General features: G+C 41.7%; 1 protein-coding gene across 11 annotated transcripts in view; it reads left to right on the top strand.

The window, feature by feature from the left end:
- Positions 1–25108, top strand: part of EPHA5 (EPH receptor A5) — a 177572-nt gene that overhangs the window by 6135 nt on the left and 146329 nt on the right. For 6 of the 11 annotated variants that reach the window (XM_034064705.1, XM_031048506.2, XM_031048508.2 and 3 more), the window contains exon 2: positions 22702–23365. In XM_034064705.1, coding sequence (XP_033920596.1) covers positions 22702–23365 — 664 coding nt within the window. Of the gene's footprint in view, positions 1–22701; positions 23366–25108 lie in introns of those variants that run through there. The other 5 variants (XM_034064710.1, XM_034064711.1, XM_034064708.1 and 2 more) reach the window with 1 other exon arrangement.

Consider the following 25108-nt stretch of genomic DNA (forward strand, 5'->3'; position numbering starts at 1 on the left):
GAAACACTGCATGCACATCTAAGTATTTGAAGTAAACTGAACAAAGCGGTGCATAAAATTTTCTTTTACATGCAGAATAAAGGAATTTTCCATGAGTAATTGGAGGATGATGTTGAGTTCAGTAGAATGGAAATACATGGGGGGGGGATTGTTTTCCACTAGTATTTCTTAAGGTAAGATGCAGTATCTGTGTATATGTAAATTTTTGTCCTCTGTGACCCTCCTCTATGGTTCTTCATAAGCTTACATTGTCACTTATGCTTATATCCTTGGGGCCATGATTCTGTGTTTTCTTTTGGTTATGCTGCCTGTTTTAGTGAGCCAGAGTGATTCATGCATGCTTGCATTGTGCAGCATAATTATAACAAAAGAGGTTGAGCTTTGGGTCTGAAAAGACACCAGAGGCTAATAATGTAGTTATGCAGGACCCTTGTGGTAATTGAACTAAACTGCATTTTAAAGCAGTGCGGAGTTCATGTTTCAAAGTCTGAAAGCCCTTGAGTGAGACTGAAGATGCTGGAGTTTATGGGAATAGGGGCACTGCCAAGAGAACTGGATTAGTCCAGCTGACTACTGTTTGAATTGGTGGACTTCCCTGGTTGAGTTGCAGGCCTTGCCAGTGCTTGTAGAGCTGCATTTGTTTCACAGTGCTTGAGTATATCAATCCAAATCTAAAGAGATCAGTTCTGCAATGGGAAGATACATCTTGTATGGAAAGGCTGATGGAGCTGGGTGAAGCGTAGAGTATGGGACTGGCCCACAACCACCCACTTTGAAGGATGCAGAGAAGACAGGAATAACTTCTTGCCCAGATTTATAATGAGTAGGACAAGAAAACCAGGATTGGTTTCAGCTAAGCTGGTTCAGGTTAAATTTGATGGAAAGGACCTTATACTGGGGCATCTTTGGGGCAGATGTGGTGTTTTTTTTCACAGGAGGACTCTGACAGAAGGTCAGACTTTCATCTTTGTTACTCTGGACAAACAGAGTTCATCTTTTGTGGAGGAATAAACCAAGTGATGTTTTCACCCTTTCCAGCTATAGTATGTAGCTGCTTTTAAACCAGAGAACCTCCTGCTGGAAAACAGTTCTCATTGAATAGCCTCACCATTTTATTCCTGTTCTCTCTCCTATCTGAAGTTAAATCTTTTCACTCCATTTGAGAATGCTCTTAAACTTGTTGTCCTGGGCTCTCAGCTACCTGCCCTTTGGTTTGTATGCTGTTGTCATGAATCAAGCTTTTCTTTGGTAGCAGTGTCCTGTGAGGCATGGTTCTTATTAAAGGAGATCTAAAATGCCTAGAGTACTCTAAGGTACTGTAAAATAAATTAATACTAGTAAGATTAAGAATAGAGCAAATCTTTATCTTGGCTAGAAGTGTATTACAGGAATAATATATTACTATCCTGGTCTTGAAAATATACCACAGAAAAAAAATGAAGGCTGATCCTTCACTATATCACTTTGTAAATACAGTTGTCATCATTAGGTTCCTCCACACAGGCTCATTGGGCAAACAATAATCTCCTTTCATGCCAAAAAGTATTTTTTTTTTCTTTAGTGCCTAGGAATTATGTTTGGGGATAAAAGAGCTTTGAAGAGCTTTATCTTCTAAATCCATTGTTTTCTCTGTTACTTTTGTGCCAGTTTCAGAAGTATTTGTAGCCAACAGTTAGTAACAGTACAATTAAAATGTATAAATGTAGTGCCATCATGGAGAATCTGAAACCCTGCAGAATAAAATATTATCATTATAGAATGCATATACAACAAATTGGGGTTTATAAAACATGCATTAGGATTTTATAGCTTATGTTGATGAATTTTTGCAGTATATTACTATTTCATATGCTAAATATATGTGTCAGTGGGTTACTTAGCACTTAATTGCATAATCCTTTTATAAGACTTAAAATGCATTGGCCTTGCTCTTGCCCCATTTGACAGCATATATTTTTATTCAGGTTAATAACTTTTTTTTGGCATAACTAAATTCAAGAATGCAGTCCTGTTTGGTTTTCTTTCCATGTTACTCATTCAGGAAGCCAGCTCAAAACCCATATAAAATGAATGCTAACTTTGGAAAGGGAAACACATGGTATGTTTGTCTAGAAGGAGAACATTTAAAATGTAAAACTCCTGAAAATAGCGTTCAGATGGAAGCTGCTATTTTGTCTTCAGGACCAGTGGTTGCCTTGTGTATTGCACAGTGTATCAAGACAATAAAAATTAAAGGGCTGTTTTGAAAACTCATAATCTAGCTTAAAACCAGCAAGAAGAGCTTTCTGATTGACTGCTGTTTTACTGCAAAATCCTGATAAGCGGCTGTTTAAGAAATAGTTCAACAACCAAACATCTATTGCTGTTAGAAAAACTTTCATCTATTTTTCAAGTTATTAGAATGGTTCAGGTTTTTCAAAGCTTGACAATGGTGACACCCTGTTCTCTGTGCCTGTTTGTAAAATGGGGTGGATTTCAGTGCGTGAAGGCTATGGGCACAGATGAAAGGGGAGAGTTGGACTGGGTTTTTGGCTATTGAAAGAAAATGACACTATTTCAGTTGAAAGCTCTTTTTGCCTCAAAATATTTTTGTTTTATAGTCTTAGTTAACCTTAAGGTGTCTTTCTTTTTTGGAGAAAAACCATGCAGAGCTATATGATTTAGTGTGGTTTGACTAAAGGAGGTAGTAATCATGAGGTTGGCCACTTTTAATATTCAAAATACTGTGCCAAAGCAGCATGGAAAGTTAAGTACCAGGAGTACACATGGATCCAAATACATCCTTTCGGAAGCTGTGTGTTAACTCTTCTCCAAAGAAAAGTGGCAGCTCCTCTCACCAGTTTTTAGGTTCTTCCCAACATGAATGATGACATGCTGCTGAAGGGAAGATGGGTGACACCCAACTATCAGTCATCTGCCTTATCACTGTGACATTGTAGGCTGCCAAGATGCTGTGATAGATTGTCTATATACCACGGGATGAACAGTGAGTATGAAAGAATTGCAGTACTTGATTTGGCTGCTGCTTCCCCTGCCTGATCCAAGGGTTTTGGGGAAAAAAAAAAGCCCACACAAAATCTCTCATAAAAATAGATAAATAAGTAAATAAAGCCTGTTGTCTGTGGGAACCTGTCAGTGTTTAGGGGAGAGAGCAGTTATTTCTTCCATGTGTAATGGGAAATTGCTGATCCAAAGCTGATTCAAAAGGGGTTACTGAAAATATGTAAGTGGTGTAGTAGTGATTTAGAGTTAGGAGTGAATGACGCTCACCTACCCCTGTATGCTCTTAGTATGGAATAACCCATGGATGTTGCCAGGTAGCTTCAGGAGAGGGCAGGATGAGGCCCTAAGGGTTGGTAGGAAGCAGGTGTGTTCCCCCCCCCCAAGAAGAGTGGGAACTGTGCATCAGCATGTTGGTGGAGGAGGACAAGGAATTGCCTGCGGAGCTGGGAACCTTTGGGGCAGCTTTCAGGAGACGGGTGGTGATAGCAAGGAGCAGAGATTGTTGATGGCTTTTTAAAAGCTGCAGCTGTCAGGCTATGCTGAAACACCTGCAACACAGCCCTTGATTTGCCTCCTATTGCTGCTGTCCAAGAAGGGAAGTATTATGAGATACCTGTTTCTTGCCAAAATGCTCTGGTAAGCGTTTAACTTGTATACTTTTACTTATTTCTCTTTTGTGTTCATTACTCCAGCAAGTGCCAAGCTATTGTTTTGATTACATTAAATTCCTGATTAAGCAAACTGAACAGTAGGAAAAAATCATATTATTGTATTTTTAAGCAGATGCGTTTGAATTGTTAGAGAAGTTATCCATTCCTTAAAGCCTATTTTCCCTTTAAGGCTGTGCATTAACACTGCCCAATTGTGCAGTGGTGAAGTCAGGAAGGCCAAGGTGCAGCTGGAGCTGAACTTGGCAATGGATGCAAAGAATAACAAGACAGGCTTGTTACAGGTATGTCATCCAGAAGAGGAAGGTCAGAGAAAGTGTGCCCCCTGATGAGCAAGGATGGCAAACTGGTAATGATGGACAAGCAGGAGGCTAAGGTACTTGTCAATTTTTGTGTCAGTCTTCACTGGCAGGCTCTCTACCAGCACCTATCAAGTGGATGAATTTCAAGGTGGGAACTGTGGGAGCAAAGTCCCTTCCACTGTAAGTGAAGATCAGGTTTGTGACTATTTGAGAAACCTGGACATACAGAAATCTTTGGGACCTGATGAGGTCCATCCCAGAGTCCTGAGGGAACTCGCTGATGTAGTTGCCAAGCCACTTTCCATGATGTCTCAGAATTGATGGCAGTCAGGTGAAGTCCCTGATGACTGGAAAAAGGGAAATATCACACCCCTTTTAAAAAGGTAGAAAGGAGGACCATGGGAGCTGCCAACCTGTCAGCCTCTCTTCTGTGCCTGGGAAGATCATGGAACAGATTCTTATAGGAACTATATTCTAAGGCACATGGAACACAGGGAGTTATTTTGAGACAGCCAGCATGGCTTCACCAAAGGCAAGTCTTGTGTGAGCAACCTAGTGACCTTCTGTGATTGGGTAACTGAATCAGTGAACAAAGCAAGGGCTTGATGTTGTCATTCTGGACTTCTATAAAGCCTTTGACGTGATCCTCCACAGCATCCTTCTCTTGCGTTAGAGAGATATGGACTTGATGGGTGGACTGTTCAGTAGGTGAAGACTTGGATGGATGGTCACATCCAGAGGGTAGTAATCAGTGGCTGTATGTCTGAATGAATACTAGTGACAAGTAGTGTCCCTCAGGGGTCTGTACTGGGACCAGTGCTCTTTCATATCTTCATCAACAACATAGACAGTGGGACTGAGTGTGCTGTCAGCAACTTTGCACATAACACCAAGCTGACTGGTGCAGTTGACACACCCAAAGGATGGGATGCCAGCCAGAGAGACATGCATAAGCTCAAGAAATGGGCTTATGCAAACCTCATGAGGTTCAACAAGTCAAAGTCCTGAACACCTAGATTGGGGCAACCCCTGGTACTGGTGCAGGCTGGGGGAGGGAGGGATTGAGAGCACTCATGAGAAGGACTTGGGAGTACTGGTGAATTAAAGATTGAACACAAGCCAGCAATGTGCACTTACAGCCCAGAAGGCCAGCTGTATCATGGGCTGCATCCAAAAATTGTGATCAGCAGGTGATGCTGCCCCTCTACTCTTGTGAGACCCCACCTGCAATCCTGTGTCCAGCTGTGGTGTCCTCAGTACAGGAAAGACACAGACCTGTTGGAGAAGGTCTAGAGGAGGGCCACAAAATTGATCAGAGGGCTAGAACACCTCTCCTGTGAGGAAAGGCTGAGAGGGCTGGGGTTGTTCAGCTTGGAGAAAAAAGAAAGGAGGGAGATCCCTTCCTGGGAGACTTTACTGTGGGCTTTCAGTTCTTAAAGGGGCCTATAAGAAAAATGAGGAGGGACTTTTTAGCAGGGCCTGTTGTGATAGGATGAGGGGTGATGGTTTTAAACCAAAAGAGGGGAGATTCAGGCTAGGTGTGAGGAAAAAAATTGTTTACAATGAGGGTGGTGAAACACTGGCACATGCTGCCCAGAGAGGTGGTGGATGCACCATCCCTGGAGACATTTAAGAGCAGGTTTGGTGTGGTCTTGAGCAAATTGATCTAGTTGAAGATGTCCCTGCTCATTGCAGGGGTGTTGGACTATATATTGAAACACAGAAAATAATGTCCTCTAGAGCTGTTACTGTGCTGGAATAAGGTAAACCAGAAGCGTGTAAAGATGTGTGCTTTCTGTGGAAAGCTGTGCTCTTTGGGATGCTTTCTAGCAGTATCAAAGATGAGAACTTTTGGCTCTGAAGTGGGGGAAGGACTGAGCCTTTATGCTGCAAAAAATTCTCATCTGATTTCAGCAAAACTATTTTAGGGTAAGTGACCTGGCCCTAGCCTAATAAGGTCTTCCTGTAACAACAATGATTCTTCCTGTAATATTGATAGTCCATAATGCAGTTGCCAGGAGAAGATAGCACAGAGTATTTCTTAATGTGATTTGAGATGTTGGTGTACACAGTTAATCCATTTACAGTTCTGTTCCGGTTGTGAGGAAGAGATGCAGGCTTGGTGTTATTCTTGTTCAAGTCAGCCCTTCCTTTTCCTTGCCTTTGGCTGTAAGCTAGACCAAGAACCAGTGAGTGAGGGCATGGCGGGAGAGGTGCTGACAGGACTTTGTAATTTAAATATCTACTTATTGAAAATGATCTTTCAGAATTAATGGCTATTTTAGGTGCTTGAGTTTCTCTGTAAACGTAGATGTGCTGCTTGTAGAGAGCAGTCCTGCTGGGATGATATTCCCAAGACCCAGCTGTGCTGAGCAGATACCAAGTGGGGTAGGGAAACTGTTTCTGAAAAGCAGGACTTATACTTGCTGTTTTCTTCCAGTTGTCTAGAAACACTAACACCTTCTGCCTCTGCTGGCAGCTGGCTGCCCAAGGAAGTTGTGAATGCCCAATCCCTGGCAGTGTTCAAACCCAGGTTGGACAGGGCCTTGGGCAACCAGGCCTAGTGGAAGGTGTCCCTGCCCATGGCAGGGAGTTGGAATTAGATGATCTTTAAGGTCTTTTCCAAGTTTTTAATTGCTAGTTATGTCAGTCACTGAAGATGTTTTGTCAGATGACCAGAAAATAAATGCGTTACAGTCATTGGTACATGGTGTTAGGTGACAGAGTAGGTGACTGCAGGTCAATGCCTCCCTGCAAAAAGTAGTGACTGCAGTTGCTCTGCTGCAGAATTACAGTGAGGTAGAGTACAGCTGCTGAACAGGAACAGAATGAATAGTTCACTTAGAAATAGATTTCAGACCAAATCAAACCTTTTTGCGCAGTTTCAGATATCCATCTCCTTACTTGTGTGGTACTTGTCTTTTCCTGATGTTGGATGTCACGCTTCCAGTGTGAAGGAAACCACAGTGGGTTAAGGAGCGACTTGTGCCTATCAGCCAGAGTGCAATGAATCAGTGTGTCAGAGTATTTCTGATAAATACCCAGTCTGAGATAATCAAAACCTGTCAGGGGATTTGGTTGTTGTCCTACTTATTAATTTTAATGATAATTGAATATCTGTGCTGATTACACAGGCTGTAAGCTCATCTTCCCCAGCCTTGTAGATTCAGTTTCAAAGTGCTGCTTATTCAGAGTGTGGTATATTTAATGCAGAGGAGTAGTCTCAATGTGGACAGGCAGTACAGATAAGACAAAAGCTACCTGTGTCCTTTGGAATCATAGTAACTAAGTCTGGGAGAGCCTGTTTCTCAGAGCCATATAAATGTACAGATTTACTGTACTGTATTGACCTGGCAAATGTCATTAGCCCCTAGGGGATTTGGTTATGATGCTGCCTGTATAACATTTGTAAAAGGATTTTGCTGTGAAGGTGTTGGAGAGAAAGCGGGAATGTTAAGCAGCCCTTGCTTGGTGTTTGCAAAGCTTTTTAGTTTGATATCACTAGTCTAGGGAAACCTGTTGGACTTCTCTCTTCCCTGCTGCTTTTGAGCACAGAGCTAGTCCTGAGCTTTTCTGCTTGCAGCGTTAGCTGGTCCAGCAGTAACATGGGATGTTGGAACTACATGATCAAACTCTGCAGTTTGCAGAGGCTGGCCTTGCTGAAGCTGGATGTGCATCTCTCCAGGTGCTGAGGAGGGTCTTTGGCAGAAGCCAGAATCTGTGCGGAGCTTTTTTGCATGAGAGGGGCTTTTCCCAGATGAATTCCCTGTTGCATCTGTCCCTGCTGGGAAACCACATAGTGTCCCCGTAGATGAAGGATAAAGCAAGCCACTGAGACCCAAAATGGGTGTTAGTGCCATAAATGTCCTGTGTTTTCTTGAACTGGGAATGAGCCTAAGTTAGCAGAGTCTTCACTGTGGTCATTAAAAAAGACTGTCCCTTTCCTTTTTTCCTAACCTGCATTTTGTCTGTTTAAAAATAAAGCAGCAAAGAGAGAATTTAGAATGAAAACAATATTTTCACACACAGTGCTGTGACCAAAGCTATTACTTGGCAAATTTCCTTTCTTCTCTGTTCTGCACAGTTTTAAATCTGCAAACTGAACTAGTTTTGCAGTTAATATGTAAATAATCAAAATAATATTAAGAAAGTTGGGCAACTCCCTGCTGTTCAAATATGTTAATTGCAAATCATTAACATTCTGGACATGCTGTTTCTTACTGAGTTTCTTTTCTGGTGGAGTAAAACAATTGGGAAAAAAGTACAACATTATAGTATTTGCTAGTTGTTATTATTTAAAAATAAGAACAGATTTGTGAATGTGTGAATTAAAGGTAATGGTGTTGTAGCTTCATAGGATTTAAGGCCAGTGGGTTTGTTAATGTTGCATAGTTGAATCTCCTGTGGCATGTACAGCATAGAAAATTTTTCAGGGGTCCTTGCAGTAGGTCTGTAACCTTGATTTGACCTCCAGTACATCTTCTGGAGAAGGATTCCTTCTTGATTTAGTCTGTTATGGCGAGTTTACCATATCCCTTTGTAGCTTGTGCTAACAGCTGTTTTTGTTATAAGAAAAACTAATCTTTCTAACTTGATCTGGTCAAACTTCAGCTCTCAGTGAATCTTGCTATGCCTCCTCTTGCTAACTTTACAGGTATGTACCAGTCATCTCTGTCTCTCTACTACCCACACCCTATTTCAGGCAAATAGAGACCACAAGCAAGTTAACCACATCCTAGCCTTTTCATAGAATCATAGAATGATCTGGGTTGGAAAGGACCTTAAGATCATCTAGTTCCAACCCCCCTGCCCTTTCTTCACTACTTTTTTTTTTTCCTTACAGGTTTTTGTGCTATAAAGTAGGTTTTTGATCTCTTGAGTAGCCGTGGACTATCTTTTATGGTATCTTTACAATTTGTCCTAGCTGAAGTTGTTGCTGTTCAAAATCAAAGTGGCTTTCTGGAAGTGGTCATAGTGAAGTGTTGCGTTATCTTTTTATTTGCTCTGTGAGACAAATGGATCGCAAGGAGAAGAAAATCATCCTTGTGATGGAAGCCACAAAGAACTGAAGGGGGAAACTTGGTGGCTGTTCAAGTAGATGCTGTGTCAGTTACAAGCTGGGGTACAGTGCCAGATGCATCTATGACCTGAAACTCTGTGCTAGGGCTGTGCTGAAGTCTCTGCCATCAGTAGACCTGAGTGCTTGATTATTTGGCAAGGGGGACTCCAAGGGAAATGGATGCAGTACTATATGAGTGGATCATTTCTGGTGGGAAGGCAGGCTCCTATTACAGTGGAAGAGGCAACTTAGAGCCTCCTAAGGTCCTAGGAAAGGTAGAATTCAGTCCTGTCTCAGCATCAGCTTTAGTGCAAGTAAAGTCTTCATACCTGCAAAGCCAAATATCTTGCAGCATCTCAGAACTCTGCATCCCTGAGCAGATGCAGAGAAAACTTCACTGAAGTGTAAAAATTGCTTTTTATATGTATGAGTGGTAGAGTTCTTTGGAACTGAACCTAAGTCACTTGCACCCCAGGTGAAAGGAAGCTATGGAGGTGCATAACAGTGTTTTTGTGTCCTTTCCCTAAATGGCCTACTCCTTTATTTGGTATGAATTTTCTTTCACTGCTTATGGGTTTACGTTTCTTTGTGCACAATAATTTATGGATGAGAGCACACATTATTAGATAGCTTTGTGTTGTGCACTATGGGGGCAACTTTTCAACACAGTGCCATTTCTTCAGCTGTCAACTTCCAGTGGGTATGTGTTTTGATAAGAAGAATGATGTCAATTAACCACATAACCTATAGAATGCTGTTTCCTGTGCTAATTAGTTCTTCATCTGAGAATTGTACTTTTATTTTTTTAAAGTGCATTCATTTATCCTTTTCCTTTCCAACTTCAACATTTTGTGAAACGTGTACCCAGTTTCAGCATCCAGTTTCACTGGAAGAGTTTGAAGCTGCAGAAGACAAAGATTGAGAGGGGATTGATTTCAGGTTTAACTGCTTAAATAATGATGAAACTGAGTTTGTAATTTCACGTTTGTGTGAGGAGCTAAATTGGTCCATTTTGTACAGTGAGTGTAAGGCCTGGAATAGTTTCTGTGCTGAGTAGTGCTGTTCCTCTGGGAAAGTCCTGAAGCTTGTTTAAAACTTGTTTTTACCAGAAATTCAGGCCACAGATGAGGATTATCTTGCCTTGCAGTAAAATGCTGTTGCTGCCATTTGCTACATTCTGTACATAAGCTATACAAAACAGATGTCCTGGTGTTGGTGGATAAGGAAAGAATGACTGAACTCATCTACCTAGACTTGTGCAAGGCATTTGACAGTCCTGCACAACCTCCTTGTCTCTAAACTGGAGCCTTTCCAGAAATGTATCTTTCCTGTGATGGATAGGATATAGGGCATCCATCATAAACAAATGAATGCATCCATATTTCTTTAATTCCAGATTTAAAGAAATATTGAGGTCCAGGTTGCATCTCTGTCCAACAGATTACATCTTTGTAATTCTGATGCTGTATTGAAATAGTAATATCAACTGGGCATGGTGGGAATTAAATCCTATAGAATAAAAAGTAGCCAGAAGTTTCATTGTGTTGTGGAATAAGCATAACAAGCACCCACATGTATAATTTATTACCTGTAGTGGGTAAGTACTTAACAGCAGTCATAATGAACGCATTCTCTTCATTCATTTTTAGATCTTGGAATACTGATTCAGACCTTAACTGAAAGTGAATATATAATCAATGTGAGGCTTTTTATGCTGGCTTAATAATGTAATCCTGCTGAGGATCTTTAATTAAATAATTATTCTTCATTCAGTCAGGATAGATTGCTTCACTATAGGGATTGCCGGCAAGAGCATGCAAAATGTGCCCTGAACTGGTCATATTTTTAGCTGCTTACTATAGTCCTGCATGATAGTCTTTGTCACACAAACTGGTGAAAGCAACCCAAAAAATCGTAGTTGGATATTAAAAATGTAGTGCTTCATTCTGAGGTGATCAAAGAAGAGCATGCCAAGGCCCAGTCTGGTGGTGCTGTGAACAAAGTTACAGCTGCCTGACAAATGGGAAGAGTGTATTTTCTACAGGGCTCAGTTTCAAGAGCTTGCTTTGGTTTTGGTGACAGTTGTAAAGTGCTCAGCATGTTGAGAATCAGAAAATCTCGATTTTGGTTTTCTTACTGGTAACCTCATGTATTCAAGGGGTGGCAAATGGAGCTGTTAGGAAGAGGTACAATAAATTGCATGGTGTATGAGCATGCTGTGTATGCCAGTTTCACTAAGAGGGTCTATCCAGGCAAAGCAGCCTGCTCATTTCTTCATCTGAGTGTATTGGAAATGAAAACAATCTGTTTGGTGTGGGGGCTGCTGCTTGTGGCATTGTGCAAGGCTGACTTCAGATAGCTCCTGCTGCTGTGGCATGTCATTAATGCAGCTCGTGGCAGCTGGACTGAGAGGACGTCAGTGTTTATTAGGGGAATGTAATCATTTAAGCCTGAATAAGCTTCAAAGCTCTAATGTGGCTGTTTGGCCAACAGAAATGAGATGTAAATTTGTGCTGAATAGCCACTGATTACAGAATGATGATTAATGCAAGATTTAAAATTGATTTATGGGTGCAGTTGTCAAGGCCTAAGCCATGAATGTAATATTATCTCTATGAAAAGCTTTGGGTAGATTACAGACCAGGGAGCAGGGCAAAATAATGCATTTGCTGGAGGATCTGATACAGTGTATGGGCTGTCAAATTTAGTATGTATGTGAGAGGTTAGGCTTTGCTAGCACAGCACATGGATAGTTGTATCACTGTGCCTGAAATACTAGGAAACAAAGAAGTTTAATCTGCTTTATTTCCATTAAATGCACTTTTTGATCAAGTATTCTTTCTCTTTTATTGGGAACCCTTAAAAAAAGTTTCATTGCTTTCAGGAAGTTACAGGTAGCTGATGACAATAATAAAGATTAAGGATTTAGTTTAGTTTTCACAAATTTTCAGTGTTACATGTTTATTAAAAATAAGCCAAATGCTTTGTTTATTTCAGTTGTACTAAACAGAAGCCCCAAATAAATTTTGATTCATTTAAATATTAGGACAATATGAAAGTAACAAGGAAAGCTTCCTTTCTTCCTGCTTTCAAAAATTATTCTGTGAACCTATTGGTATTATCAAATGATGAGTAGTGTGAACAGTATTCCAAAAGGTTTGAAAATCCAAGAATCTGGTTATAAACCTTAAATGTATGTCATACTGTTAGTCCTTCAGAAAATCTGTCTCTGTCAGTCTACCAGTGCTAAACCTTGTGGTGTCAACACTGTTTGTTATGGCTTTTGTTACATTGTTCTGCAATGAGTGTTACATTAAGCATTGAAATGGGATTTAATGGTATTGTGTTTCCTCATTGCCTCTTTCATGCTCATCTCCATTGTTTTACCCTCAATTGCTGGACTGGGGTTTGAAATGGATGTTTTCATTTGGATGTACAGAGAATTTCAAACCTTAAAAAAAAAAACAAAAAAGACATAAAATTGTGGAGAGGGGATTGCAAATAACACATTGCTTTGTTCTGGCAAGGAGTCAGAGCGGTCCCTGATTAGGCATGCTAGAGAGGGGCTGATGCTCCTTCTCATTTCAATTGTGCTAACCTCCAGCTGGGTTCTCTTTCCATTTGGATTCTGGTCCTGACATCTTTCATTGATCATGCAAATGATCAAAGTCTGAGCAAAACTTCTGTCCCATTTTTTTTTAATATTTTTTTTTTTATTATTTTTCCCATTGTCTCTTGGTGCGCAGCACTGAAAAGTCTGGGTGACTTTGTCCTGATATTTCTTCATTTTTCAACAATTTGAATCATGCAGGTCTCTGAACAAATATTTCATCATAAGCATGTACTGCAAATAATTCTTAAGGGCTTCATTGCTTTTCTGTTTTACAGGCTTTCTTGGGTGGCACTTGGTTTAGCAAGTTACTGCTTGTGTTTTGAGGTGCTACCTCAGTTTTGTGGAAATGTGCATTCTTTCTTGTGTTGTTGGTAGTGCAGAGCAACCCAGGAACTGTCAAAAACCTTGGCATTATATTAGACAAAGGGAGTTTTATTGAGAAGTCCGCTGCACAGCCTGCTGCAAAAATAAAAGTTGTGGTGGCCAACTTTACATGCATATTACATACATAAAAGGATATTGGAAAAGTGTTTGAGTACCAAATCCAAATGTTTAAACAATATAGGTTGATGATTATGAAATTCTGCATGTAACTCAGGCGACTCTGGTGCATCTTCACACCTAGTATTTCTTGAGAGGAGCAGTCATGCTTAGTCTTAGTGTTTCTGCATGGGTCTGTCCTATTTGGTGTTTTCCCTTAGCTCTGAGCAGTATGGCTGTGTGAGAATCTTTCTTGGCATAACTTTGTGGAGGAAGAGGGAATTCTGGCAGTCCTGATTGTGCACAGGGCTTTGGAAGCTTGACCCCAAAGGAATTAAAAAGATCCAAACCACTGTAAGATACAGAAGAAGAAACCCCAAATGCTTAAGTTCTCACTTCTGAAAATTCTTTTTGTTTTTTTTTTAAGGTGATTGCTGACAATGATTTCTTCTGATTATTGGAGAGTGCAATTGGCAGCAGGAGTTGGGATGGAAACTGATGATGGGGTGAACATTCACCCAGCTTATTGTCAGTGTACTTCCATTTTATAGTGGAGATGGTACTTTAAGCATTCTCTCATCTTCAGTAATCCCTCTTCTGCCCTCAGTCACAGAGCAAAGCAGTACATAAAACCTTGGCATCAAGTGAAATTGAGCCTTGTTAAGTCTTGATGCAGTGGTGAGTCTTTAATATGTAGTAAGGCCCTTTTTCTCCTCTGCACACTTTTGCTTGCCCATATGTTAAAAAAAAGGTTGCTCAGAAGCACATTTTTGGCTGTTCCTTTAATGTTGCTGAAGTGAAGATTTAAGTTTTTGTGGGCTTTGGGGGAAGGGTAGTGGAATTGACTTTGCTTTCTGCTAGGCAAATATCACCTGTGGGATAGCAGGGAATATGTGAGTGTTTGGTTAATACAGAGATGGAGAAAAAAGTTCACCAGTTAGATGTGGTGTGTCACAAAAAATGCTATGAACTTCCAGTTTATACCTCTTTAGAGTTTACTTCCTCCACTTAAGTTTTAGTTTATGAAAAATGATAGTTAGCTTCTGGCTCGGAAAACTCCAGTGAGTGAGGAAACTCACGTTTACTTCAGGTAATTAACTTCAGGATATTCTGAGGCTTGTATGTTAACTGGATTGTGCAGTTTAGTGGCCAGAAGCTGTGTCATTTAAGCTGACACATTGTAAGCAGCAGCAGCAAGCTGCAATTCGGTAGTAAAATGAGAAGTGTAGGCCCCAGTGTTGTGGCATTCTTATTTGCTTTTGTTTATTTTCCTAGTAGGACAAATTGAGGGAAGTGTGCCAAACAACCAGGAAATGTTAAGTTCCTTCTTTGGAAACTCTGCTTTTTAAATTAATTTCATTAGACCAGATTTCTGCCCGAGTAGGGAGATTAATCAGATCCTTTCTATCCTCTCTGCCTGTTATCCATTATGTTTTTTGCTTGACTGGTAACTGCTGTCAGTAGGAATATATGTCTGTATGTATAAACGTCTCAGTTGTAAAATTGCCATCCAAATAAGACTTGACCTTGGGTGGGGGTAGTAGCAGATGCATGGAAATTGTATGATCCTGGGTAGTTACAACTGCTTCTAGTACTTAGAGCTTTTAATAAACATTGGGCTGAATATTGTTTGTATTAAACTCACTGCAGTTCCCTTTTGACACTGGCTTCTGCCCTTGAAGTGAGCTTCAAGCCCCCAAAACCCAAGCTGAGGCTGCGTAGGAATCTTCGCCTTTTGCATTGTAGAAGGGGCTCTTAGTATTGGAAAAGTTTGTACAAGTAATAAGTGTTTTTTGTTGTTGTTGTTAGCTGAAATAAAAACATGAAGTGTGCTTGAGATTGAAAGAATGAGTTTGGGTTGCTCTAGAACAGTTTTCTTGCAATTTCTTTTTCTATTTTTTCCCCCTTCCTGCCCTCTACGTTGTTTATGTTCAGGAAGGAAAGATGGTAAACACATGGTTTGGGAGGCTGTCAAAACCACTGTTTCCCTGATTTATTATTTCTTTTTTTGGCCCCCTTCCCTTCTTTCCTAACTTGATCCAAGTACATTAATAGTTTTGGTTTCCCGGTTATTTGTATTTCAAATCTGTGATTTACTGGAAAAAGTCTCACAGCTGTGGTTGGTAGTTTCCTTCCACTGTCTGGTTGGTGCAGGGCGGGGGGGGGGGAGGGAGGGGGGATGCTTAGAGCTGCCCCAGTGCATGAGTATCCTGCCTCCAAGAAGAATTTGAACTTGAAGCCTGGGTTATAACACTGGCACAAGTACCTAAAAATAGGTGCCTAAGAGCTCTGTTTAAAACAGGGTCCAGTGACCTGGCAGTGGTGGAAGAAAGCTGAACAAAGCAATTTTGCATTCTATTGGACATGTAGTGGGCATCATTTATGCTGTATATCTTGAACTGCTTGCTATGTCTCTTCTCTGCTCCTAGCAGTGTTGCTCCATTGGGAAGAACAGGCTTGCAAACTTGCAGCATGGTTGCTGCATTTTAATTCTGCGTGAGAATAGTTTGGATCATTGTCCCTTCCCTGGCCTCCCAAGTGCTCCATTAGGTGGTGGTGGACACTGCCACAATAGGTCATATAGGTTATACATATACTTCTTGCCAATTTAAACGTTCAAAACGGAGCTATTTTGCTTCAAGCAATCCTGAGGTCACCATACCTTAGAGGGGGATACAAATAAGGTGACTATAAATAAGGTACTTTTTATTTTTTATTCTTTGATCAAGCAAAGAAAAGACTGAAACACTCCCAGCTAAAGCAAAGACTCTCCTTTAATCACACGGCTCTAGAGCTGAAAATCTGGGCAATGTCATGCATTGCAGAGCATGTCAATAAAACTGGCAATACTGGTGACATGCTTTGAAGTAGCTGAATTTTGGGACTGTTGTGTCTGTAGGTGGTGTTTGCAACAGGTAAGATGGTGACACAGTCAGCCTTATTTTACAGCTATTATAGCCCTGCAAAACCTTCCGCAGTGCAGGAAGAAAAAGATGCACAGTGTTCTGCCTGGCTTTCACTAGAGATTTAGCCTTATGTGACCTCGCTGAAGTCATTGAAGCTGTGCTTCTTACTTGCTTTAACTTTGTGATATGATAGCAGGTGGAAAGCTGGCAGGCAGCTAAAAGAAACCCAAACACCCAAGTTTTTGGGTTTTAGGATAGGAGGAGAATGGCAAAGGGAGGTAAGAAGCAGGCTGGGAGATAAAGTGGAGTAGCGGGAGTGAATGCTTATGGGAGCTGAGCAGGAGGCTATTGATTGGCAGCGAGGTCTTAACATCAGCTGCATAAAGGCAATCGAAGAGACTGCCTGGATATTACCAGGATGAAAGGCAGGATAAATAGCACAGAGCTGAACATCAGGCTGGTTTGCCCTTCTGGAAGGGCAGCAGGTCTCCTCTTTTAACTTGGCATAGGAATTGCATAACCCCATGTCATGCTCTCCTCTGCATGAGTGTGTGCTTCTGCTGGGATTGACAGCAGGATCCAGGGGTGAAATTACCCTTTTCTGTCTGTAGGCAAAGCATATGGAATATCTTTAACTAAGTAAGCTTTAAACTAAGAGTTGCTGGTGTAGGGGAACCTCAATCCATCCAGCTCCTACCAGTCTGATATTGGTGCCAGTAGCAGATGCCCAGAAACTGGTGGGGGATCACCAGTCTGGGGTAATGGTCAGACTTGTTGATCTTAAAGGTCTTTTCCAACCTAGCTGATTCTATGATCAGCAAGGGAGCACCCGATGAGCAGCACAGAGGGCTTCCAGCTACTCCAGCCAATAACCCAGCATTGTCAGGGGCCCAGCTGAATTACCTCTACGCCAATGAATGTAGCATGGGAAATAACCAAGAAGAGTTAGAGGTGTGCACATGCCTGAAGGGCTACAAACTCAGTGGCATCATGGACACATGGTGGGACATTTCCTACAGCTGGAGTGTTGGAATGGAAGGATGCAGGCTCTTGAGGAAAGACAGGCTGGGGAGGAGAGGAGGGGGTGTCACCCTCTATGTCAGTTACCAGCAGCTGAGCACAGAGCTCTGCCTGGGGATGGATCAGGAGCTGACTGAGAGCTTATGGATCAGGATTAAAGGGAGGGTGGGGACAGGGGACATTATGATGCAGGTCTGCTACAGGCCACCTAACCAGGAAAATAGAGAGGATGAGGCCCTTTAGAGATGGACAGACATGGCCTCATGTTCACAAGCTCTGGTCTTCATGGGGGATTTCAACCACCCTGATATATGCTGGAGGTGCAACACAGCAGGGCACAAGCCATGCAGGAGATTCCTGGAATGTGTTGATGATAACTTCCTTGTTCAACCAATGGAGGAAGCAATGAGGAGTGGGGCTATGCTGGACCTTGTTCTAACCCACAGGGAGGGGCTGGTGGAGGATGTGAAGCTGGAGCCTTGGCTAATAGAGGAGTGTGAAGCTGGAGAACAGCCTTGGCTGCAGTGACCATGAAATGGGGAAGTCTGAAATCCTTAGGGTTGCGAGGAATATGAGCATCAGTCTTGCTACTGTGGGCTTAAGGAGAGTGTGCTTTGGCCTCTTGAGGGATCTGCTTGGTAGAGTGTTTTGGGATAAAGCCTTGGAGGGAAAAGGGGCCTAGGAAAGCTGTATAATATTCAAGGATTTCCTCCTCCAGGCTCAGGAGCAACACATCCCAACAAAGAGGAAGTCAGGTACAACCACCAGGAGATCTGTGTGGATGAACAAAGTACTCCTGAACAAACTCTAGCATTAAAAGGAGAGTGATTAGTGGCAGTCAGCATACCTTTACTAAGAGCAAATCATGCCTGACAAATTTGGTGATTCTGGCCCATTGGTGGATAAGGGAAGAGTGACTGATGTTATCTACCTAGACTTGATACTGTCCTGCGCAACATCCTTGTCTCCAAACTGGAGATGCGTGGATTTGATGGATGGACCACTTGATGGGCATGGAATTGGTTGGATGGTCAGAACTAGAGTTGTCAGCAGCTCCATGTCCAAGTGGAGACAAGAGACGAGTGGTGTTCCTCCGGGAATCAGTACTGGGACCCATGCTGTTTATCATCTTTGTCAGTGACATGGACAGTGGGATTGAGTGCACCCTCAGCAAGTCTGCTGTGTAGTGCAGTCAGCACACTGGAGAGAAGGGATGACATCCACAGGGACCTTGACAGGGCAATGCAAACCTTATGAAGTTCAACAAGGCCAAATGCAAGGTTCTGGATGTGGGTCAGGACAATCCCAAGCACTACTACAGGAAACTAGATGATCTTTAAGGTCTCTTCCAACCCTAGTTATTCTATGATTGTAGCTCATTCAAAGCCTGGGATTCAATATCTATGTCAGTCTTGCCTTTCTCCAAAAGAAAAGTGCAAATGCATAAATCCTTTTCCAGTTTTACATCTTTTTTTGACAGCAGATTATTAAATTAACCCGCATATGTTGTACAGCTTTACATGGTGGGGTGGAAAATTAAATGGGAGAAGATGAGGTTTGTACCCATGGAGCCTGTGAAATAGGTAGTGGGAAAAAGGCAGGTTGCAAGGTCTTGGAGGTAGGGAGTCCGACATGGAAGGTTCCAGGCAAGTCTTAGGAACCCCTTTGCTTAGTGCTTTTAAGCAACCTTTCCCTCTTTAAACTCCTAGGATTTTGCTAAATGCTTGACTTCTCTTTCAGCAGTGCTAGGATGTGTGAAATTATGAAGGGGGCTTGAAATAGCCACACCACCTTAAGTGGCTGCAAAAGAGACTGAGTTATTGCAGACCAGTAACAAAAACTCTTGCAGAAATACCTTTGAAACCAAATACACAGCAGCTCTGAAATTTTCATCCCTGCTGTCAGTGTTTGTTTTTGGGGCAGCAGCCTTTTGCTGTGCTGTGCTAGCAAATTGCAGTCCTGGAATCTCGGAGATTAGACACAAGCCTGAGTAGCAGACAGCTGGTGAATATGTTCTAAAATTGCCCCTTTAACCCAAGGCTGCTCCACTGAATGCTTTTTAGCTCTTATATTTTTAGTTAGATGTGAGATATCTTTGCCCTTTCTATAGGCAGACAGCCTTCATGAATCGCATGCTTCCTATTGATGGAGCAGAGTGCAGTCTTTAGCTTCTGTTAACTTGCCAGCAGTACTGTACTGGAAATTTCTGATTCAGAAATAGGTCTCTTATAAATGATTTAACATCAGACCATAGAAATGCTTTTGTGTTTTCCTTCTTAGGGCTATTAAAGGGGTAGAAAAAACTTTTAGCACCAAATTAATGGTTGTATTTTTGTTTTAATCCTACAGATGAGGTTGATTTATATGTCAAATGTGCTCTGCAGAGAGGAATTATAATATTACACAATTTTTCAGTTGTACTTAGGGTTTTTTTTATGTTAATATTTTCAGCTAGATGTTGTTTCTTTAATGTAGTGAATTTTCTTTTTCAGTAACCGGAAGATGCTGCATTTCATTCTCTAGTTTGTAATCCTTTGGTTGAAAAGTCTATACTGATTAGGAAGCTGGGACCAGGCAGAGGTGCAGGGACTCTTTACCCTCTCCCCTTGTCATGGAGGGATGTAAAAGCAGAAGGGTGACAGGCTGCCTGCAGTCTTTGAGAGAGGCAGACCCAGATGAAGAGAAAGAAACAGTGCACTCCTACATACAGATGGGAGAGAAGAACATTAAATGACAGAGCAGAGATTTTGCACAATAGTGGCTCTTCTGATAAAATCAGGTTGGCTTTCCCTTGAGGATTACAGAGATAAACTGCCTTAGCTCATTAGCACCTCCCTTTCCTCTTGCTCCCTGGTGATTGCTTTAGTTTTGATGGCAGGTGGTGATGGCAGGACTTACCCTGATCTGGGGTGCAGTCCTGGAAAGGCAACACATCCTGAAGACTGAGATGTCAGGTTCTGTGCCATTTCTTGAAGCTAATATTAAACTAGTTCAGCTGATGTATTGATGCTTGGGCCTTCCTTTTCACAGTGTTTAGTGCTGTCAGTGTGTGAAAGCAACTATTAGATTCATTGGATTTAGTTTCTGAACAAATGAGCTTTCTTATACTCGCTCCCACTTCAGAACTTCTAGAGCAGCGATGGAAATGAGCTTTACTTCATAATCCTGGAGAGCATGATGGGTTGGGTCTTTGATAAATGATCTGGCAAGTATTAAAGAAAGAGAAGTGATGTTTTTAGATATGCCTTCAAGTAAGGTCTCTAATGATATTACTGCAACACCACAGTCACTGCAAATGGTCAGTTGTCTGAAAGAAATGCACATCCCTGCTCCATCCCTGGCAGTGTTTAAGTCCAGGCTCCACAGAGCCTTGGGCAACATGGTCTGCTGTGAGTTCTAACCCATGGCAGGGGGGCTGGAACTAGATGATCTTAAGGTCCTTTCCAACCCTAACTGTTCTGAGATTCTACATTTAGGAAGCATCTGTGGAGTTAGATTATGTACCTTGTGGCTATCTATACACATTCCCACTTGCTAAAACTGATCTAAGCAATTTCGATCCCTCACCACCTCCTGCTGGAGGTTAACACTTCTTGATATATGCTGGTTGATGGGTGTGATTGTTTGGGTGATCCTCTGACCTTCAGCCAGAAAAAGCAAAAGTATAAAGTCATTAAGGTTGTGGCCTATATGGGGTATATCTTCATCAAATGGAGAATTGCTTCTGTGATAAAAAGGAGAATGTGCATTTAGAAAGTGTCATGTTAAATAAATCCACTTGGAAGCTTATATGTACAGCATATTTACCACTTAATCACAGTAGTTGAAGGATGGTGTTTTTCTGCTTTTTAATTTCATGTATTTAAACTTGCCCCATTTGCTGGAATGTAGAGAAGCTACCTGCTGATTTGTGCTGTCTTGCATATTCTTCCTATGTGTTTTCTCAGTGGCTCTACTCTTTATAATTGTTAATTGCCCCTCCTCTAAGTAAGGAGAATGAATCCTGCACAGATCTGCCTAGCTTTTGCTGCAGGCATACCTCCAGCTAAGTCTGTGGCACTACCAGGAAGGGAGAAGTGACAAGTACATGTTAATCATGATAGGGTCATGGCCTGTTTAAGCCCAGAGACATAAAAAGAGTTTAGAAATTAAGATACTGCTTAGCATGACAAAAATGTCCTCAGGTTAGGTTCCTCCCTTGGAAGACTGGCTGTGCATGTGAACTCTGCACATCATGGCAGGTATGTCTTGCTGAAATTGCAAAAGTCTCCACTTTTTCACATCCCGAGTCAGGGAGGAGAGAAGAGACATTTCTGCTGGCAGTATTTATAACTCATTTGGGACTGTAGTATCAGGTTATGTTTTCATTCCACTTGTTGCTGACATTGTTATTTAAATTTTAAGAACAGCATTTCCCTTAAAAATCTTTACCATTATGCTGACTCTGAGGGTGTTCCTCCTCATCAGCTTTGCAGTAATGGCAGCTAGGTTGAGAAGGCTCTCAACTTATCTCAGGCTGTATTACCAATGACAAAAATTGGCCTTTAGCTTTAGAAGATATGCATCCTGGAATATAGCTATTAACTTGTACTGGAGCACCTTTCATTTGTGCTCTGTGCATTTTCTCTGTGACTTCACGCAGGCAGCAATGCTGAGCAGAGGATGGAGGAGGCTTTAGAAATTAAGCCCTTGCAAATGAACAGGTCAGAAGTAGAAGGGAACAAAGCTGAAACCATCACAAATTCTCCCAAGTTCTTTGCTGTACTTACATGGGTTAATCTAATCTCATTAATGTGATGCCACAGTTGTCAAAAGCAAAGAAGAAACAATGTTGTGTCTCTATTGTAGGCACTATTGTGGTACTACTAACTGTGGTGTGCTGGATCAAGAAAAGCATTTCTTCCAAGTGATGTACTTCAGAGTATGGCCAAATTAAATGAAAAAAAACAGTTGCTACAATTCCCACAAACAGCTGTGAGAAGTTACCTGGAGCTCTGCTTAAAAACCTGTGTAGCTCACAAACAGCTGTACATTTGCAGATCCTTGTAACCTTTACTGGAAGTAATCTTCTTGCATGAGCAGGAATTCCTCTGACTAACACACTTGGGGAGAACAAAGGCCTATTTCTTTCATATATCACTCTGCTCATTTTCTGGAAGGCTGTTTGGTGGGGGAGAATAGCTTGGAGAAATGTGGTTGTTCTCATTGTGTTCGGCAATGATTTGAGGATGTAGTAGAAAGCAGCCTGGGGGAGCAGGGGCAGACGGACCATAATAATGATCTTGGTTATTTTTTCCTTTCCTCTCCTATACTGATGCATTGGAAAAGGCCAGCTCATGGCCCCATCTGCTTTTGTTTTGTTTCCTAACAAAGTGTTAGTGGACAAACCCAGCAGTATGTTTTCCCACTTCCAAAATACCTCTGAAAGAAAAGGTTTTAAGCAGCATCCTTTTATATTTCTAAAGGGTCTTTTATCTGACTTTATCATAAATGTATTGAGCCTCCAGTAAGCAAAACTGCCGTTTAACTTTTTTTCACCCTAAAAGTCCTCTTGAACCTCTGAAGGCCAAGGCACTTTTAGGTGGGATGAGGTAAGATTTTGCGGGAGCTGTAACATTTACAAACAGTAATACTTTTCCTTTCTATACAGTGGGAAGAAATCGGTGAGGTGGATGAAAACTACGCTCCAATACACACATACCAAGTATGCAAGGTAATGGAACAGAACCAGAACAACTGGCTTCTGACCAGCTGGATCTCTAATGAAGGGGCATCCCGCATCTTCATAGAACTCAAATTCACCCTGAGGGACTGTAACAGCCTTCCAGGAGGACTTGGGACTTGCAAAGAGACTTTTAACATGTATTACTTTGAATCAGATGATGAAGATGGGAGGAACATCAAAGAAAACCAGTACATCAAGATTGATACCATTGCTGCTGATGAGAGCTTTACAGAGTTAGATCTTGGCGACAGAGTTATGAAGCTAAACACAGAGGTGAGAGATGTTGGTCCCTTAACGAAAAAGGGATTTTACCTTGCTTTCCAGGATGTGGGTGCCTGCATTGCCTTGGTCTCCGTGCGTGTGTACTACAAGAAATGCCCATCGGTGATTCGCAACCTGGCCCGCTTTCCTGACACCATCACAGGAGCAGATTCCTCACAGCTGCTGGAGGTGTCAGGCGTCTGCGTCAACCATTCGGTGACTGATGAAGCGCCAAAGATGCACTGCAGTGCTGAGGGGGAATGGCTGGTGCCCATTGGGAAGTGCATGTGCAAGGCAGGGTATGAGGAGAAGAACAATACCTGCCAAGGTAAGGGTTTGCAGGAAGGGTGCTGTGCTGAGGTGATGTGTGGTCTCAGCTTTCTTCTCTTCCATGTCCTTCATGCCTGGTTGAGTTGACAATGGTGGATCAGGTTCTCACTTCCACTGTAGTTCTTTGAATGACTTTGGCATCAGGAAGGGAGAGGCTTTGGCTGGACGTAGTGGGACTTGGCACTTATGTATGGGTGCTTCTGGTGCTTGCAGGGCTGTGGACAAGGAAAATCTGGCACACCACTATTATCTTTGGAGCACTGTACTGCTGAGTCCACGAGGCAATTGCATTTTTATCTGTTATTTAAGGCTGTACCTTTTTGTCCTCAGCATTGGGGTTTCCTTATGAATTTTAGAAGCTTGATTTCTTTTTTTCTGGATTGTACTAGGAAATGTTTGAAGTTAATCTTCCTATGCAAGATGCATTTTGTTTCTGTATTTAAAGGAGTATGTTTTTCTTTCTTTATAACTCTGTGGGGGGGGGTGGAGTGAGGATTTGATGTGGTGAGGTGATTGATTTTCATCTCTGGTAAACAGTTTAATATGAAGCTGCTCAGCTGTTTAGAGTTAAACCTAAAGCGTTACCAACAAAAATGCTTTCATATGTGCTGAAGTTTTCACACAAGTAGCTGTCTGAGGTTCTCGAGTTGCTGGTCAACAGTGCTGGTTTCCTGAATCATCAGGGGCTTTTTGAAAGAGATCTGAAGCTTAAGACCTAAAAAAGAATACTTTTAAAATGCAACATACTTGAGGAGTGTATAATCTCATTTTATGGTTTGCTGTATTACATGCTGGTTTATAAAATTTGCCCCTCTCTTGTAAATATGTAACAGCTTAAAACTGATTTGAACATTAAAAAGAAGGGAAAAGGGAAAAAAAAAAAACCAAATTTCACTGCAGTTTGCTTTTTGCAAAATTGCTATATGCTGGTTATCAGTCCCATCTTAACTGCCTGCATTTCAGCCACTTAGTAGTACCTAACCTGTGGAGAAGTCAGAGGGATGCTGTTCCAGCCAAAGGTGGTGTTGAATTTTTCTCTTTATCTCACTCCAGACACTTGTTATTTATGATTGCAGTGTTGGTGCAAGGGCTAGATCAGTACATATCCAAAGCAAACTGGCCTCGATCCTTTTATACTTGTGTAGAACTTGAAGTTCTCAATGGCTTTTATACTTGGTCATACACTGTATCTCAGTTCAAGTCTTTTCAAGGGAGAATTTTCTTGGAGAGAAAATGTAGGTAATACTGGTTTTGGAGAACCCTCTAGTAAACAGTATGTGGAGTGTGCTTTTTAACCAGGGTAGTCTTCTTTTTTTGCAGATGTAGTCCATGCAACAACATCTGACTTGGTTTTGCTTTTCCTGTGCTAATAAAAACACTTTTTCCATGGGGAAGGAGGAGAAGAATCAGACTTGATGTTTGATACTGCACAAGGGGAGCCAAGATCAACATTAGCCCAAGCTGAGGAAATCCACATTGTCGGATGAGAGGTGTGGGTCAGATAGATCAGCAAGGATATGCTTTGTTATGGATAAAAATATTCTTATACTTCACCTACAGGCTTCACCCGTGGTAGGAGTTCATTAAGTAATTTAATTGGTCTATAGCTGTTAAAGCCCATAATACTCATTTGTAGGAAAGCCCTAAATTCCATCACCAAATCAGTGGGACACTGGGATCTGAGTGCCTACAGCAAAGTCTGTTTGAGGGCCCTCTTTGGATATGCTGGTGTTTAACCCAG

Source organism: Melopsittacus undulatus, chromosome 7 (assembly GCF_012275295.1).
Source record: "Melopsittacus undulatus isolate bMelUnd1 chromosome 7, bMelUnd1.mat.Z, whole genome shotgun sequence".
Lineage (NCBI taxonomy): Eukaryota > Metazoa > Chordata > Aves > Psittaciformes > Psittaculidae > Melopsittacus > Melopsittacus undulatus.